At 53.2% G+C, this 16,329-nt stretch overlaps 1 protein-coding gene across 1 annotated transcript in view; it reads left to right on the top strand.

Moving 5' to 3' along the window:
• Positions 1 to 16,329, top strand: part of sema3h (sema domain, immunoglobulin domain (Ig), short basic domain, secreted, (semaphorin) 3H) — a 282,277-nt gene that overhangs the window by 83,419 nt on the left and 182,529 nt on the right. The window contains exon 2 of the mRNA XM_072472149.1: positions 14,629 to 14,783. Within this exon, the coding sequence (XP_072328250.1) occupies positions 14,629 to 14,783 (155 nt within the window). The remainder of the gene's footprint in view (positions 1 to 14,628; positions 14,784 to 16,329) is intronic.

Below are 16,329 nucleotides of genomic sequence, written 5' to 3'. Positions count from 1 at the left end.
TCCCCCATATCCCCCTCCCCATATCCCCCCTCCCCCATATCCCCCCTCCCCCATATCCCCCCTCCCCATAATCCCCCATCTCCCCCATATCCCCCCTCCCCCATATCCCCCCTCCCCCATATCCCCCCTCCCCCATATCCCCCCTCCCCCATATCCCCCCTCCCCCATATCCCCCATATCCCCCCTCCCCCATATCCCCCCTCCCCCATATCCCCCCTCCCCCATATCCCCCATATCCCACCTCCCCCATATCACCCTCTCCCCCATATCCCCCCTCCCCCATATCCCCCCATATCCCCCCTCCCCCCATATCCCCCCTCCCCCCATATCCCCCCTCCCCCCATATCCCCCCTCCCCCCATATCCCCCCTTCCCCCATATCCCCCCTCCCCCATATCCCCCCTCCCCCATATCCCCCCCATATCCCCCCTCCCCCATATCCCCAAGTGAATCCAGCCCTAACCTTAACCTCTGCAATGCACGCGCAACCGATGGCGTGCATTCATATACCTGCCTAACACTGTTGCCTTTTACCCCTGCCACCACCCCACCCCCCCCCACAGGAGAAGCGCGCACACAACAATAGGGAGCATGTGAGGACTGGAGGAGGGCCCGCTGATGAGAGGCCACTGACCGTACACGAGGAAAGGGCCCTGGAACTGGCTGGCGGACCTGAGGACCGGGAGGTTGCTGATGCAGAGGTCGGGGGCCCACCAGCAAGTGAGCCACCGACAGCCCGTCCCCATATCCCCCCTCCCCTATATTCCCCTCCCCCGTATCACCTGATCACTGCCTGATGTCTAACCATGCATGCTTCATTGTGTATCGCAGGACCAAACGTCCAGGCACCCATCCCCGCAGAAGCACACCGCCCGCAGGATGCCCCTCGGAGACCACGGGAGACGGAGAGACCCGCACCCTCCAGCATGCGACGCCCGCAGGATGCCCCTCGGAGACCACGGGAGACGGAGAGACCCGGACCCTCCAGCATGCGACGCCCACAGGATGCCCCTCACACACCACGGGAGACGGAGAGACCCGGACCCTCCAGCATGCGACGCCCGCAGGATGCCCCTCGCACACCACGGGAGACGGAGAGACCCGGACCCTCCAGCATGCGACGCCCGCAGGATTCCCCTCGGAGACCACGGGAGACGGAGAGACCCGGACCCTCCAGCATGCAACGCCCGCAGGATGCCCCTCGCACACCACGGGAGACGGAGAGACCCGGACCCTCCAGCATGCGACGCCCGCAGGATGCCCCTCGCACACCACGGGAGACGGAGAGACCCGGACCCTCCAGCATGCGACGCCCGCAGGATGCCCCTCGCACACCACGGGAGACGGAGAGACCCGGACCCTCCAGCATGCGACGCCCGCAGGATGCCCCTCGGAGACCACGGGAGACGGAGAGACCCGGACCCTCCAGCATGCGACGCCCGCAGGATGCCCCTCGCACACCACGGGAGACGGAGAGACCTGGAGCAACAGGGAGACGACACCCCCGTCACGTGCGGGAGCGACCACCCAGCGATGAGGGGGCAGCCACAGGCCCCCGTCACATCCGAGCCAGGACACCACTACCCAGGACACCACTACCCGGGACACCCCTACCCGGGACACCCCTACCCGGGACAGCACTACCCAGGACACCCCTACCCGGGACAGCACTACCCAGGACACCCCTACCCGGGAAGACGAAATACCGGACAGTGACTCAGAGTGGAGACGAACCCCCACCCCAAAGTGCCATGGAGTCAGAGTGGGACGAAGAGAACGACACAACGCCACTGCTGTCACCAACACCCTCCACCATCGCAGAAACACTCACCACGGTTGGGCACTTTAGTGATGAGGCGTCTGGTACACTCACTGGTGCGCACAACACAGCCGTCCCGGTACAGCAGGTGGAGGTAGGAGCAGCAGAGGGACCGGACGGTCGGAGGGCAGCCCAGGCCAAGCGAACATCTGCCGCCCAGATGGATCCCGGGTTCCTGCAGTTACCACACCCACACATAGATCCGATGCAACCACCGACCCGGAGACGAGCGAAGAGGGTGACGGGCGGCTTGCGGCGGCTGCGGTCGCAGGTGGAGGGGTCCACCCGCGTCCAGGAGCTGGGAGTGGTCCCGGTCATGCGTGCCACCCAGGCTGACACCGCACGGGTGGCGTCCGCTGTGGAGGCAATGGTTGCGACGGTGTCAGACATGGGGAACGGTTTGCGAGGCCTGGGGCCTTCCGTGCAGGCGGCGTCTGTGGCCCAGGAAATGGCTGCCCTCTCACAGGAGGCCATGAGCCAGTGCCAGCGCCAGATGGCAGAGGCGCTCAACGCCATAGCCCAGTCTCTGCAGGCCATGGCCCAGTCTCAGCAGGCCATGGCCCAGTCTCTGCAGGCCATGGCCCAGTCTCAGCAGGCCATCGCTGAGGGCATCGGCGCCAGTGGCCATGTGCGAGCCGGCGTCGCACTGTCACAGACAGGGTTGGCCAACCCCCTGGGCTCCATGGCTGCAAACCTGCAGACCCCTGTCGATACCAGCACGGGCCTCCAGGACTGGCAGTGCCAGATGTCGGGGGGGCGTCGGATGGCCAGTCCGTTCGCATCCCCCACCCATGTAGAGGCCTGGGGGCCATCGGGCACCCCGAGGGAGGAGGAGGTGGTGTGGTCCGTCCCGGCTCCCTCTGTAGGGGAGGTCCCGGTACACCGCGACACCTCGGACTCCCCCCCTTCCGTCCCAGGTGCATCGGGTGGGCAACGGGCAGGACAGGCTGGCAGCTCACCATCCCAGTCGCCCGGGCCTCAGCCTGGCCCATCTAGGCCAGGACGCCCCAGGAAACGGCCGCCAAAGGGATCCAGTGTCAGAGGGCAGGAATCACAGGAGTCCACCTCCAGTTCTGCTGTACCATCTGGGGAACCACGTAGACGTAGTCAAAGGGCCCGTAAGGCCAAACAATTAGACACTGAGTAAGTTGGCACGGGTGCAGGGCACAGATGAGTTTTAGGGGCTAGGGCACGTGCATGAACTCCTTTGGTTATTAAAGTCAATGTTACACCTACCGAAGCTGCCTTTGTGCTCTGTCCAAAGTGTGCGGGCGTGTCATGTACGTTGAGCGCAAGTGTGTGTGTGAGGGGTGGTCTTACCTCAGCCCCAGGTGAGTTTGCCCCCTTCCCCCTGGGCCGCCATCAACATCCCCCGGGCAGAGGACGGGACCGTGCGCTGCAGTGTCACAGCCGCATGCAGGGATGGTCCAGGTGGATGGTGGTACTGTGGCCATGGGTCAGACATAGTCCAACGATGTAGAGCCAGGAGCTCATCGCAGGGCGGGTTGTCATCATCCTCCATGGCCTGCGATAGACACGCGTCCACCCGCAATTGGGTGAGCCCGGCCCGTTGTGCCGCCGGTGGATCGGCAATGGGGGGGTGGGGGGCTGGAATGCATGCGGGTGGGGTGTGTGGGGTTTGGGAGGGGGGTGAGGGTGCTGGGTGGGTGGATGGGTGGGGGGTGTGGGTGGTCGGCTGTTGCCATGGTGTGCAGTCTGTGGCCATACTACCCGATTCCCACGCCCATCTAGTCAGTGAAGCGGGCGGCTATCAGTCTGTCCCGTGCCCGCTGGGCCAGCCGGTAACGGTGGACAGCCACCCGCCTGTGTCTACCCCGTCTGCCCTGACCATTGCCCCCATCCCCCTCATCTGGGGAGGACTGTGCCTCTTCCTGCTGCTCCTCCACTCCGCCCTCCTCTGCCTGCGGCACATCGCCCCTCTGCTGGGCTATGTTGTGCAGGACGCAGCACACCACAATGATGCGGCCGACCCTATCTGACCGATACTGGAGGGCGCCCCCAGAGAGGTCCAGGCACCTGAAACGCATCTTCAGCACGCCAAAGCACCTCTCGATCACTCCCCTTGTCGCTACATGGGCATCATTGTAGCGGTTCTCCGCCTCATTGCGTGGCCTCCGTATAGGCGTCATCAGCCACGATCGCAATGGGTAGCCCCTGTCGCCCAGCAACCAGCCCCTCAGCCGGGGATGGCGTCCCTCGTACATGCCGGGGATGGATGACCGCGACAACACAAATGAGCCGTGTACACTGCCTGGGTGACGGGCGCAGACGTGCAGGATCATCATGCGGTGGTCGCAGACCACCTGTACGTTCATCGAATAGGTCCCCTTCCTATTAGTGAACACGGCCCTGTTATCTGCAGGTGGCCGCACGGCGACGTGCATCCCATCGATCGCGCCCTGGACCATGGGGAACCCGGCCACGGCAGAGAAGCCCACGGCCTGGGCATCTTGGCTGGCCCGGTCCACGGGGAAGCGGATGTAGCGGTGCGCCATGGCATAAAGGGCATCTGTGACTGCCCGGATGCACCGGTGCACCGATGTCTGCGATATGCCGGACAGGTCCCCACTCGGTGCCTGGAATGACCCCGTTGCATAAAAGTTCAGGGCCACCGTAACCTTGACGGACAAGGGGAGAGGGTGTCCCCCGCCAGTGCCACGTGGTGACAGGTGTGCCAGCAGGTGGCAGATGTGTGCCACGGTTTCCCGGCTCATCCGGAGTCTCCTCCTGCATTCCCGGTCCGTGAGGTGCTGGTATGACTGCCGGGGCCGGTACACACGGGGCGCCCTCGGGTGCCTCCGTTGCCGTGGGGCCGCGACGTCCTCCTCCCCCTCCTCGTCCTGTCGGTCAGGTGTCCCTCCAGCCTGGGCGGCTGCCGCCTGCCCCTCTGCGGCAGCCTGCGCCACCTCTCTGGCACGCTCCTCCTCCTTCTCCTCCTCCTCCTCCTCATCCAGGGCAACATAGACACGAGCGGCTGCCACCACGGCGGCCAACATCGCTGGATGATCTGAAAACATGACGGCCTGGTGGGGGGGGAGGGGAACGACAACATGTCATCATTGCACATATCCCCTCCTCCCCCCAGCCAGGTGGCATGGACCGCATGGGTCCAACTGTTGGAGGCTGGCACCTGGCCAGGTGGACCAACTCATTTGCCCTCCCATCACCCTCCTCGGCACGGACCCCCTCCCCAACCTCCACCCCAGCACGGACCCCCTCCCCAACCTCCACCCCAGCACGGACCCCCCCCCAACCCCCAACCTCCACCCCAGCACGGACCCCCCCCAACCCCCAACCTCCACCCCGGCACGGACCCCCCCCCCAACCCCCAACCTCCACCCCAGCACGGACCCCCTCCCCAACCTCCACCCCAGCACGGACCCCCCCCAACCCCCAACCTCCACCCCTGCACGGACACCTCCCCCCAACCCCCAACCTCCACCCCAGCACGGACCCCCCCAACCTCCACCCCGGCACGGACCCCCTCCCCAACCTCCACCCCAGCACGGACCCCCCCCAACCCCCAACCTCCACCCCGGCACAGACCCCCTCCCCAACCTCCACCCCAGCACGGACCCCCCCCAACCCCCAACCTCCACCCCGGCACGGACCCCCCCCAACCCCCAACCTCCACCCCGGCACGGACCCCCCCAACCCCCAACCTCCACCCCGGCACGGACCCCCCCCAACCCCCAACCTCCACCCCGGCACGGACCCCCCCCAACCCCCAACCTCCACCCCGGCACGGACCCCCTCCCGGCACTCCCCCGGAGCCCAGCCTACTCTAACCACCCCCCCCCCCCCCCGCCGCACACACACACACAAGCCGAGACACACCTCTCCTCACGCAATCAGTCTGCGGCCACGCCATTTCCTGCCCAGAGCCAACCCCCCAGGCCGTCACTCACCTCCTCGCTGGTCGGCGTGAGCCTGGAGCACCGGGTCACGCCGATGAAAAGGAGGTTTGATTCACGTCGACGTGAACGGTCATCACGTCGACGGGACTTCGGCCCATCCGGGAGGGAGAATATCGGCAGGCCGAAAATCGACTGCCTTGCGCAGACCCGTGACATTCTCCGCGGCAGCGGCGCCATTAACGCCCCGCCGACTTTTCTCCCTTCGGAGACTTCGGCGGGGGCGGGGGCGGGATTCACGGCGGCCAACGGCCATTCTCCGACCCTCTGGGGGGTCGGAGAATGACGCCCCTTATTCTTTGTAAATTTGGACATGAATTGGAAAAATGCAGGAAGATAGCGGCATACAGAGTCCCTTGCCACAAAGAGCAATTTATACCCTTGTTCTTGGTGGTTAACAACAACAACTTGCATTTACATAGCAACACCAACATAGTAAAACGGCCCAAGGCACTTTGCAGAAGATTTATCAGACAAAATTTGACTACATTTTTTTATTTGCTCATGACATGTGAGTATTTCTGGATAGGTCAGCAATTATTGTCCATCCAAATTGCACTTGAGAAGGTGGTGGTGAGCTGCTTTCTTGAATCATTGCAGTCCATGTGGTGTAGATACACCCACAGTGCTGTTAGGGATGGAGTTGCAGGTTTTGGAGGAACGGTGATATGTTCCCAAGTCAGGGTGGTGCATAACTTAGAGGGGAACTTGAGGTAATGGTGTTCTCCATTCAACTGCTTTCCTTGTCCTTCTAGTTGGTAGAGGTCACGGATTTGGAAGGTGCTGTCTCAGGAGCCATGGTGAATTACTGCAGTGCGTCTTGTAGATGGTGCATACATCTGCCACTGTGGGTTGGTGGTACAGGAAGTGAATGTGTAAGGTGGTAGATGGGATGCCAATCAAGTGGGCTGTTTTGTTGTAGATGGCATCATGCTTCTTGAGTGTTGTTGGAGCTGCAGTCATCTGGGCAAGTGGAAAGTATTCAATCACACTGACTTGAACCTTGTCGATGGTGAATAGACTTTGGGGAGTCAGTAGGTGAGCTATCTGCCTCAGAATTCCCAGCCTCTGACCTGGTCTTGTAACCACAATATTTATATAGCTTGTCTAGTTCAGTTTCTTGTCCATGGTAATCCCAGGATGATAAGCCACATTAGGAGATATTAGGGCTCATGGTCGAAAACTAAACAATAGAGTTAGATTTTCAGGAGTGTCTTAAAGGCATAGCATGAGGTATAAAGATGGGGCGGTTTAGTGAGGAAATTCTAGAGCTTGGGTTCCAAATGGCTGAAGGCATTGCCACCATTGATGAGGTGAAGGAAACTGAGAATGCACGAGAGACCAGAATTAGAGGAAGACAAAGATCTCTGATGGAACATCGCCCTTTCCTCCATCCTTACTTAAACAAAGCCTTAAAAAGCAACAGGATGAATTTTTACCATGGTACGGTATTAAAAATATTTACAAACATCCTCTAAATCTCTCAGATTGAATTGGCGACAGTCCAGAGAAGGTTCACTAGTTTGAACCCGAGTCTGGAGGGATTTTCTTATGAGGAGAAGTGGAGTAGGTTGGGACTGTACTCATTGGAGTTTTGAAGAATGAGAGGTGACCTTATTAAAGCATATAGGATTCTCAGGGTTTCACAGGGTAGATGCTGAGAAGTGTGTTCCCTTTGTGGGAGTGTCTAGGACCAGAGGGCATAATATCAGAGAAAGGAGTCACTCATTTAAGACAGAGACGAGGAGGAATTTCTTCTCTCGGGAGTGTAGTGAATCTGTTAAATTATTTACCACCGAGGACTGTGGCGGCTGGGTAATTAGGTATGTTCAAGGCTGAGATAGACAGATTTTTAATCAGAAAGGCTGGAAAGTGGAGTTGCGGATTATCATTTCAGATCAGTCATACACTCATTGAATGATGGAGCAGACTCGATGGGCTGAATGGATTACATCTGCTCCTACATCTTATGGTTTTATGGCCTTATGTTTTGCATCTAAATCAAAACATTTAATTCCTTCCCTTCTGTTAAGGGAAGTATCCCTACTTCCTTCCATTTATTGCTCAGCAGCTGTGTCTAAGCCAGAAAATGTCTCACAAATTTGGATCTATTATTTTTAATTGGCCAGAAAATTAGTCGAACAGTGATGGCACCATAAAAATGTAATTACACACAGTCCTCATAGTGGCAGCCAACCACACTTTAACAAATGCCAACATCTTGGTTATTGTAATGGGGATAGTAATGGATAACTTCGGATATGTCGGTTATTAGCTCTACTGGGGGCAACTTGTGAAGAGGAAGTGATCACCAGGCCATTGACTTTGTCAGGGTAAAGGGAACAAAATGGGTGAGAGATAAGAAAGAGAGGGGAACATGTGTTAAAATAGATTCCAGGATACAGAGACTCGGATCTCTGGTCTTAGTGAATCAAGATGTTTGGCTCAAATTACAAAGAAGCCACCCTACGCAATAACTCTTGGCACGTATCTATTGCCTTCGCATTTCCTCCACTGCCGCCCAATTGTGATTTGTTTTCCCTCTACATACTGTGAGCCACATGCAATGTTACAACCTGTGCATTTTCCAATCCGATCAAAACTGCTACAAGTACCTGAACCACCAAAGGAAAAGGCCACGAATAAAACTTTAGACCATCTTGTCAATGATAAGAATTTGTATTGGACAAACTTTCAAAATATAATCATTAAATTTAGATCAGTAAAGCTGCTACAAGCCTATGCAGGCCTCAATTTGAGCTCGGTGGCATCTGTTATTGGGGAGCAGGAGTTGACCACACAGCCCATCGAATCTGCCCCCTATTCAATATGATCATGACTGACCTTGGACTTCAACTCCACTTTCCTGCCCACTCCCTGGCCGGGATTCCCCTGGAATTGGGGGGGCGGCCCATACCGGCGCCAAAGAGTGGCGTGAACCACTCTGGCATCGGGCCGCCCGGAAGTTGTGGAATCCTCCGCACTTCCGGGGGCTAGGCCGGTGCTGGAGGGGTTGGCGCCGAAGGGCCTCCGCCAGCCGGCACGAGTTGGCGCATGCGCAAGGACCGCCAGCATGTTCTGGCGCATGCGCATAACTGCTGGCATGTTTCCTGCACATGCGCAGGGGGTTTCTTCTATGCGCCGGCCATCACGGAGCCTTACAGAGGCCGGCGCGGAGGGAGAGAGTGCCCCCATGGCACAGGCCTGCCCGCAGATCGGTGGGCCCCAATCGTGGGCCAGGCCACTGTGGGGGCCCCTCTTCGTGCCGGATCCTCCCGCACCCCCCCAAGTACCTCGCTAACCACCCTCCCAGCCAGGTCCTGCCGGTATGGACCATGTCTAATCCACGCTGGCGGGACTGGCCGAAAACGGGCGGCCGATCGGCCCATCGGGGCCCGGGGAATTGCTGGGAGGCTGCTGCCAACGGCCCCCCGACCGGCGCAGCGTGATCCCCGCCCGAAAACCGGCGCCAGAGAATTCGACAGCCGGCATTGGAGCGGCGGGGCGGGATTCACTCTGCCCCCCCGCGATTCTCCGACTCAGCGGGGAGTCGGAGAATCCCGCCTCCTATATCCTTTAATTCCCCAAGAGACCATTCTCTGTCTATCCAGCCTTAAATGTATTCAGAAATGGAGCATCCACAACCCTCTGGGGTTGAGAATTCCAAAGATTCACAATCCTTTGCGCAAAATAATTTCTCCTCATCTCAGCCCCAAATGATCGGCTCCTAAGTCTGAGATTGTGTCCTCATGTTTTAGATTCCCGACCAGCAGAAACAGCCTCTCAGCATCCATCCTATCAAATCCCTTCAACATTTTGTAGGTGTCAGTGAGGTCACTTCTCATTCTTCTAAACTTTAGAGATTATAAGCCCAATTTCCTCTTCCCCAAATGCTTTACAACCACCGAACAATTGAAGTGTAAGAAGTAAAGTCGTCATGGTCCTGGATGACCACAGGCTTTCCCCCTTTGAGCGGGAGAGTTGACTGGCGGTGATTTAACCTGAGGGTCACCACACCTCAGGCAAGGGGCCTTCATGAATAAGCTCAGCCGATATGGGAACTGAAACCACGTTGTTGGCCTCGCTCTGCATCACGAGCCAGCTGTCCAGTCAACTGAGCTAAAATGGCCATAGCCATTGACGGAATGAAGTAATCATGGTAGACAATGTGCAGTGTTCTACAAGCAACTTTGTGGTTTGTAGTGATGTTGCTTGAGGAGTAAATATTAGCCAGGAAAGCTGGGAACCTCCCCTACTTTTCTTTGGAACATAGAGCAGAAATTTGTAGATGGCAGAGTTTCCCTTCCTGATATTTGAGGAGTTGGCAGCACATGCATACCCATCAATATTGGTTGCCCCCCATCCATTCAACACTCCAATAAACATTAATTGGTTGGAGGGCGGACCTATGTCTATGCAAGCAGTCCCCAGAGTCTAAGTCTTGAGAATTGTGGAGGGGAGGGGAGGCCCAAGTGTGTGGTCAGAGGAGGTCTGTCTGGGGTGTTGGTGGAGAGCCAGAGAGGCCAAACCTTTTAGAGGCTTGCGGGGAGGGGGGGGGTGGAGGAGGGGGGGGGGGGGGGAAATGGTGGAGTGTGGGTGGCGTTATTAAATGTACACCATTCCCCCTTCCTACCCAAGCCCTGAGCAAGATCATTTGTAAGGCTTCATTCCTCTGCCCCTCAGCTCATTCCGCCAACCTGAGGCTGGGTGGGAATTGGCCCTTAGATGGTCATTTAAGAGCCTGAGTTCGGATGAGGGTAGGGGGCGGCAGGCCTCACCTGTCCTACTATAAAATTGCAGAGAGGTCAGATGGGTGGGCAGGATCGCGATGGAAAGGCCATCCCAAAAACCTTACAGCAAAACCCCCCAACCTACAAACCCTCCATGTGAGATGATGAGAGACACCACCATCAGTATAACTTCAATTCACGTAATATTACATAATGTGGGGAAATGTGAAGTTATTCATTTCAGTCATGAGGTACCCTCAATAATGATGCTTAGAGATTAAACTGTAAAGAAGGCTTTATTAGGCTAATAACTATGCTACAGATTTGGACGAGAGCTGACTGCTATACAGACCATGAGGCAGGCCTTTATGTATGGCTCCCAGATGGGCGGAGCCAGAGGCGGAGTCCCCAGGGTTCCAAGCCTGGTCTTAAAGGGGACATCACCTTACATGATGATAAGGCAGTAACCGTTCATCACAGGTCATAACAAGCACAAAGCAGAATACTTTTTAAAATGGTGGGAAATTGGTAGCTGTTGATGTTCAAAGAGGCTTGGGCGTTTTCATAGAAGGAACGCAGAAAGAGCTGCACCACCAAAAGGGAAGGTAAATGGTATGCTGGCCTTTATTGAAAGGGGATTGGAGTCCAAAATACAGGGGTCTTGCTACAATTGTACATGGTTTTGGTGAGACCACATCTGGAACACTGTGTGCAGTGTTGTCACTACATTTAAGAAAGGATATACTTGCATTGGAAGCGCTACAGCGAATGTTTGCTAGATTGGCCCCTGGGATGGGGGGGTTGTCCCATGATGACAGACTGAAAAATTGGGCTTATGTTCTCTGCGCCTTAGAAGAATGAGAGACGATCTCATTGAAACCTATAAAATTCTGAAAGGTCTTGACAGGTGGATGCTGAGAGACTGTTTCTGCTAGCTGGGGAGGTGGGGGTGGGGGATGAAACTACATGGGGCACAGTTTCAGGAGAAGAGGTTGATTATTTAAGACTGAGATGTGGAGAAGTTATTTTATTCAAAGCAATGTGAATCATTCGAATTCTCAGAGGGTTGTGGATGCTCCATCGTTGAATACATTTAAGGCTGGAACAGATAGATTGTTGGTCTCTCTGGGAATTAGGGGATATAGGGAATGGGTGGAAAAATGGAGTTGAAGCCCAAGATCTGTCTTGGTCGTATTGAATGGCGGAGCAGATTTGATGGGCTGTGTGGCCTGCTCCTATTTCTTGTGTTGTGTGCATATTTGCTGGCCCAATCTGGTGGGCTCTGTATTTAATGCATTCGCATGAACTCTCCACCCAACCAGGCACAGGCTCCACCCTTGTAACTTGCAAGGGTCAATCGATCTCTTGCTGCTTGTGGCCTGATTTTGAAAGATTTTTCTTCAACTATTAGTAGAGAATTAAAGAGCCTATTAGTACCACAGTGATAGATGTGTTCCTGAATGACCACACATCACAAATGAATTGGCCGGGGAAGCACGTGGCAAAATGGTTCGAATCCTGCCCTGGGTCACTGTCTGTGAGAAGTTTGCACATTCTCCCCATGTCTGTGTGGGTTTCACCCCCACAACCCAAAGATGTGCAGGTTAGGTGGATTGGCCACGCTAAATCACCCCCTTAATTGGAAAAGAAATAATTGGGTACTCTAAATTTATAAAAACAAAACAAATGAATTGACCATTGTCTGTGATCTGTTCAGAAACAGCTCCACGTTACAATTCCTTTCATCCATCTACCCTGTATTGCTATTCTGCAAAATATAATGGAATTGGATGATAGATGAAAGATTTTAGTTTAAAGCAAGTTTTTTTTCTGGAAATATCTGGCTTATTCTTTCACTGGAAGTTGTGCAACACTCTAATTTTTTTATGTCTAAACTTAAACCACATTCTACTTGTTAGTTACAGTATTAATGCTAATGGTTTATGACAAACAGGCTAGCCCAAACAAGTCTGACGTAACCAGTGCTCCTGAAGGAACCGCCGTATCCTTTGTGGGCTTAAATATTATGTAATAATTAAAACCAAGCGCAATTAAAATCTTCTCAACATGATCCTTTATTTATTGCTGCTGAAACTTCAAAGGTACACAATGTAGAATGAGTCAGTGCTGATTACAGAATCGCTCCAAGGTGTCTATATTTCAGTACTTTGTATCCATATTAAAGCAAACAGACATCCCCCAGGATGCTGTCTTGATGTAAAAAGGGTCATTTTACAACCTTGTACAATCATGAATGAAAAATTGGAGGGGGGGGGGGGAGAGGTGCTGAAAAGATTTAAACTCCCAGTGTGTTCCTCCTGCAAGTTTCCAACAGGCCAAGCATCATGATTAGGATGCAAGTTAAGAAAATATTCCCTGGATTAATGATATGACTATTTTTCCCAGTGTAAAAATTACAACCTCGAGGCCACATTTACCTGAGGTCAGGACTGTGTAGTTATTATGGAAACTTAGAAATTCGGAGCAGCATGAGGCCATTTGGCTCTTCAAGCCTGCTCCGCTATTCATTATGATCATGGCTGATCTTCCAACTCAATAACCTAATCCCGTCTTCCCCCTTGATCCTTTGATCCCCTTCGTCTTAAGTGCTATATCTAACTCCTTCTTGAAAGTGTGCAATGTTCTGGCATCAACTAAACAATCCCAAAGGAAACTTAAAATGTAAAAATAAAATTTGATTCCAGGGGTCCAACCCAGCCGCCAAGATGCCCATTTGGCTTGGAAGGCCTCTATAGTGCCTGCAGACACCACGTGCTCCCTTTCCAGGGACACACGGCAGCGGAGATAGCCATGGAAGAGGGGCATACAGTTGGGACGGACGGCCCTAATTAGAGCTGTGTGTGTGCTCTGCTCAAAGCAAAAGTGAAACTGAAACTGGACCACCTGACAGATTTCCCTTCTGGTGATGCCACACTGATATTCCTTAAAGATATTTTACAACAATGATTGCTCAGACAGGCGATTGCTCTGGGAGGTAATTGAGCTGATTCCTGCCACTTCCTGAGGTATCAAACTTTGTTTACAGAGTGGGAAGTCGATAGAGTGGCCACTCGTATTATTATGGGGGGGGGGGGGGGGCGGGGGGGAATGGAGCTTGGATGCAGTCAAGTGTGAAAATGCAAGCCCATGTACCTATACTTGGGCTGGGATATATCTAACTTCATGCACTGAAACAAAGACAAAGAACTAGCTGCACAGTAAACCCTTTCATAAGCCTACTGAATGGGACAGGGCATCCAGCTACCAGAATAGTCCTGTATGATCTTTAAAATTTTACACTAGGAATTCAGGAGCTATCAATTCACATCCTTCTCTTCTGGAAAGATCACTGGGAGGAGCTTCACCTTATCCATCCTTCGGGATGCTGATGAATGTGTGCTTTAACAATGCCGGTTTAACACCCGGCCCTACATCACTCTTCAAAAGGGAGCAATATTAAAAGTGGGGTATGAAACCAGTGATGCACATGCCTCTTGGTTAGTTTAAAACCACCCGCACATCTACCAATTTGAACTGGGAAGAGGGCGTTGTTGCAAAAACTTGGGAGCCCCAGCAACCAGGCACATTTTAAAAACAGCTGTTGGCTGGGTGGGCATTGTGCCAGTCCAACAAAAGTGGATCATGCTCCTCCAGAGACTCAGAGGGCGATTGCCCAATGTGTATTGCGTTAGCTAGTCACCAGCGTTGACATTCCAATTGATTTCAGCATTCCCTGGTCTCAGAAGGGGAAAGTGGGAGCCAGAGTTATCAGAGCGTGAATCCTCCTCTACTTGTTTTCGACAAAATGGTTTTGCTCCAACCTCGAATATCTCCGCCACCAACGCCACATTACCCACATCCAATATTTGTGTGAGTCAGATTGACAATTAGTGCCAAAGCTGTTTTGTGGCATTGGCCCACTTGACTAGAACTCATTTGCGACTACCATGAGCTTAATTCACATGGGGATCCTTCTATCAGCAGTGGAGGCGATTTCCATTCCTTCAGCGTAATGTGAATTGACTCCAGGTCTTAGTGGTAGAAGAAGCCAGTCCCCATGTTATACACTGAGCTGATACTTTTGATAATTTCAAGTACATTTCCATGTGGTAAAATACCTTTTTTTTATCCATTACATTTTTTAGAGTTGATGTCAAACAAGCGGATCATCCCACTCAAATTCAGTGCTTCCAACTTGCATTCTATAATTCTCGATGAAGATAACCGGAAGCTCTATGCAGCTGCGAAAGACTACCTCCTGACCTGCAATCTGGACAACATCTCGAATGGTGTGAAGAAGGTATAAAAATTTGGTGCAACCATCTTGTCTCACTCGGAGATGGCTTTCATAATAAGTGTTCTGTAGTGGACAGCACCAAAATACAGAAAGCAATTAAGGAACAAGTAGGCAGAATTTTCCACAGGTCCACCCCCCAGCAGGCGGGGAGAGCCAGCCAAAAGATCATTGACTTCAGCAACACTGGTAAATCCTGCCGGTGGCCAGGACCAGAAATTCCCGCCCATAGAGTGGACAGATCGATGCCGATAAAAATTCAATTCCGCACATCGTGAGGTGATTCACTTTGCTAAGAGGAACAAAGGGCCAACTTTGAAGGGAGTGTGGATCAGAAAGCAGGGTGTCCTTTTGGGTGTGACTCAATGCTGGCAACACAAGAGCTCTGAATGTACCTTTGTATGCTCATATGAGCTTTCAGGGGGGCAGAGAAGTGAGAATGCTTTAAGAGAAATAATGGACTGGTAAAATACACTTTAAATGACAGGCCTCCCCAGAATTGCCATTCAATCTAAATGATTCTAATTTTGTTTTTTAAAAAACCCCACAGGCGTTCAATGAAAACTGTCACCACTTGCCACAATCCGTGAGCAAATAAGAGTGAGTGTGAGACCATCCTATTCACATGTACCAGTCAGAGAACTAGCTAATCATTGAGCAGGAAATAGAGCCAATTGAGTCAGCCTTTGACACTTGTGGGGTTAAGAACATATCATTTTGAGATCGTTATTGCTTGTCACTGCAAGTGTTTGTTTTTGATAATTATATGGAGCCCGTGAATGCCACAGAGAACATGAGGGTGTTCTTCTGCTATTGAAAAAAAAATCAACATAGAATGACTGGAAAAGTGACTTCTTCAAATGTACAGGATGGAGCTATTATTGAATTTCAGAAGTGCATTGAGGGATACATTTTCTTAGTGGATGAGTTCTGTGATGAACTTAGTATGATATTTTCAGGCAGATATTAATCTGTTTATTTAATCAGGTTAATTCTTGACTAGAAAAGGCACAGAGAGGATTGTCATACCAGCGTGCCAAATGCTCATAGGTGATTTTGATTAATTAGACAATATACCTCATCGCAAATGAATCATAGAATAGAATAGAATAGAATCATAGAATCTCTACAGTGCAGAAGGAGGCCATTCAGCCTTCGAGTCTGCACCGACCCTTTGAAAGAGCACTGTACCTAGGCCCATTCCCCTGGCCTATCCCCGTAACCCCAACTAACTTGTACACCCCTGACACTAAGGGAAAATTTGTAATTTAGCATGGCCAATCCACCTAATCTGCAAATCTTTGGACTATGGGAGGAAACCGGAGCACCCAGAAGAAACGCATGCAGACACGGGAAGAACTTGCAATCTCCACACAGACAGTTACCCAAGGCCGGAATTGAATCCGGGTCCCTGGCGCTGTGAGGCAGCATTGCTAACCACTGTGCTACCGTGCTGCCCCATCAATCATTTAGTATGGCCTTTCTGATCTACATACCACACATGCCGGCTGCTACTGACTCCCCACAATAGCCAACACTGGCAGAGGCAAGG

This window comes from Scyliorhinus torazame, chromosome 13 (genome assembly GCF_047496885.1).
Source record: "Scyliorhinus torazame isolate Kashiwa2021f chromosome 13, sScyTor2.1, whole genome shotgun sequence".
Taxonomy (NCBI): Eukaryota; Metazoa; Chordata; class Chondrichthyes; order Carcharhiniformes; family Scyliorhinidae; genus Scyliorhinus; species Scyliorhinus torazame.
The sequence above is the reverse complement of the archived record's forward strand: the minus strand, read 5'-3'. Positions and strand labels throughout refer to the sequence as shown.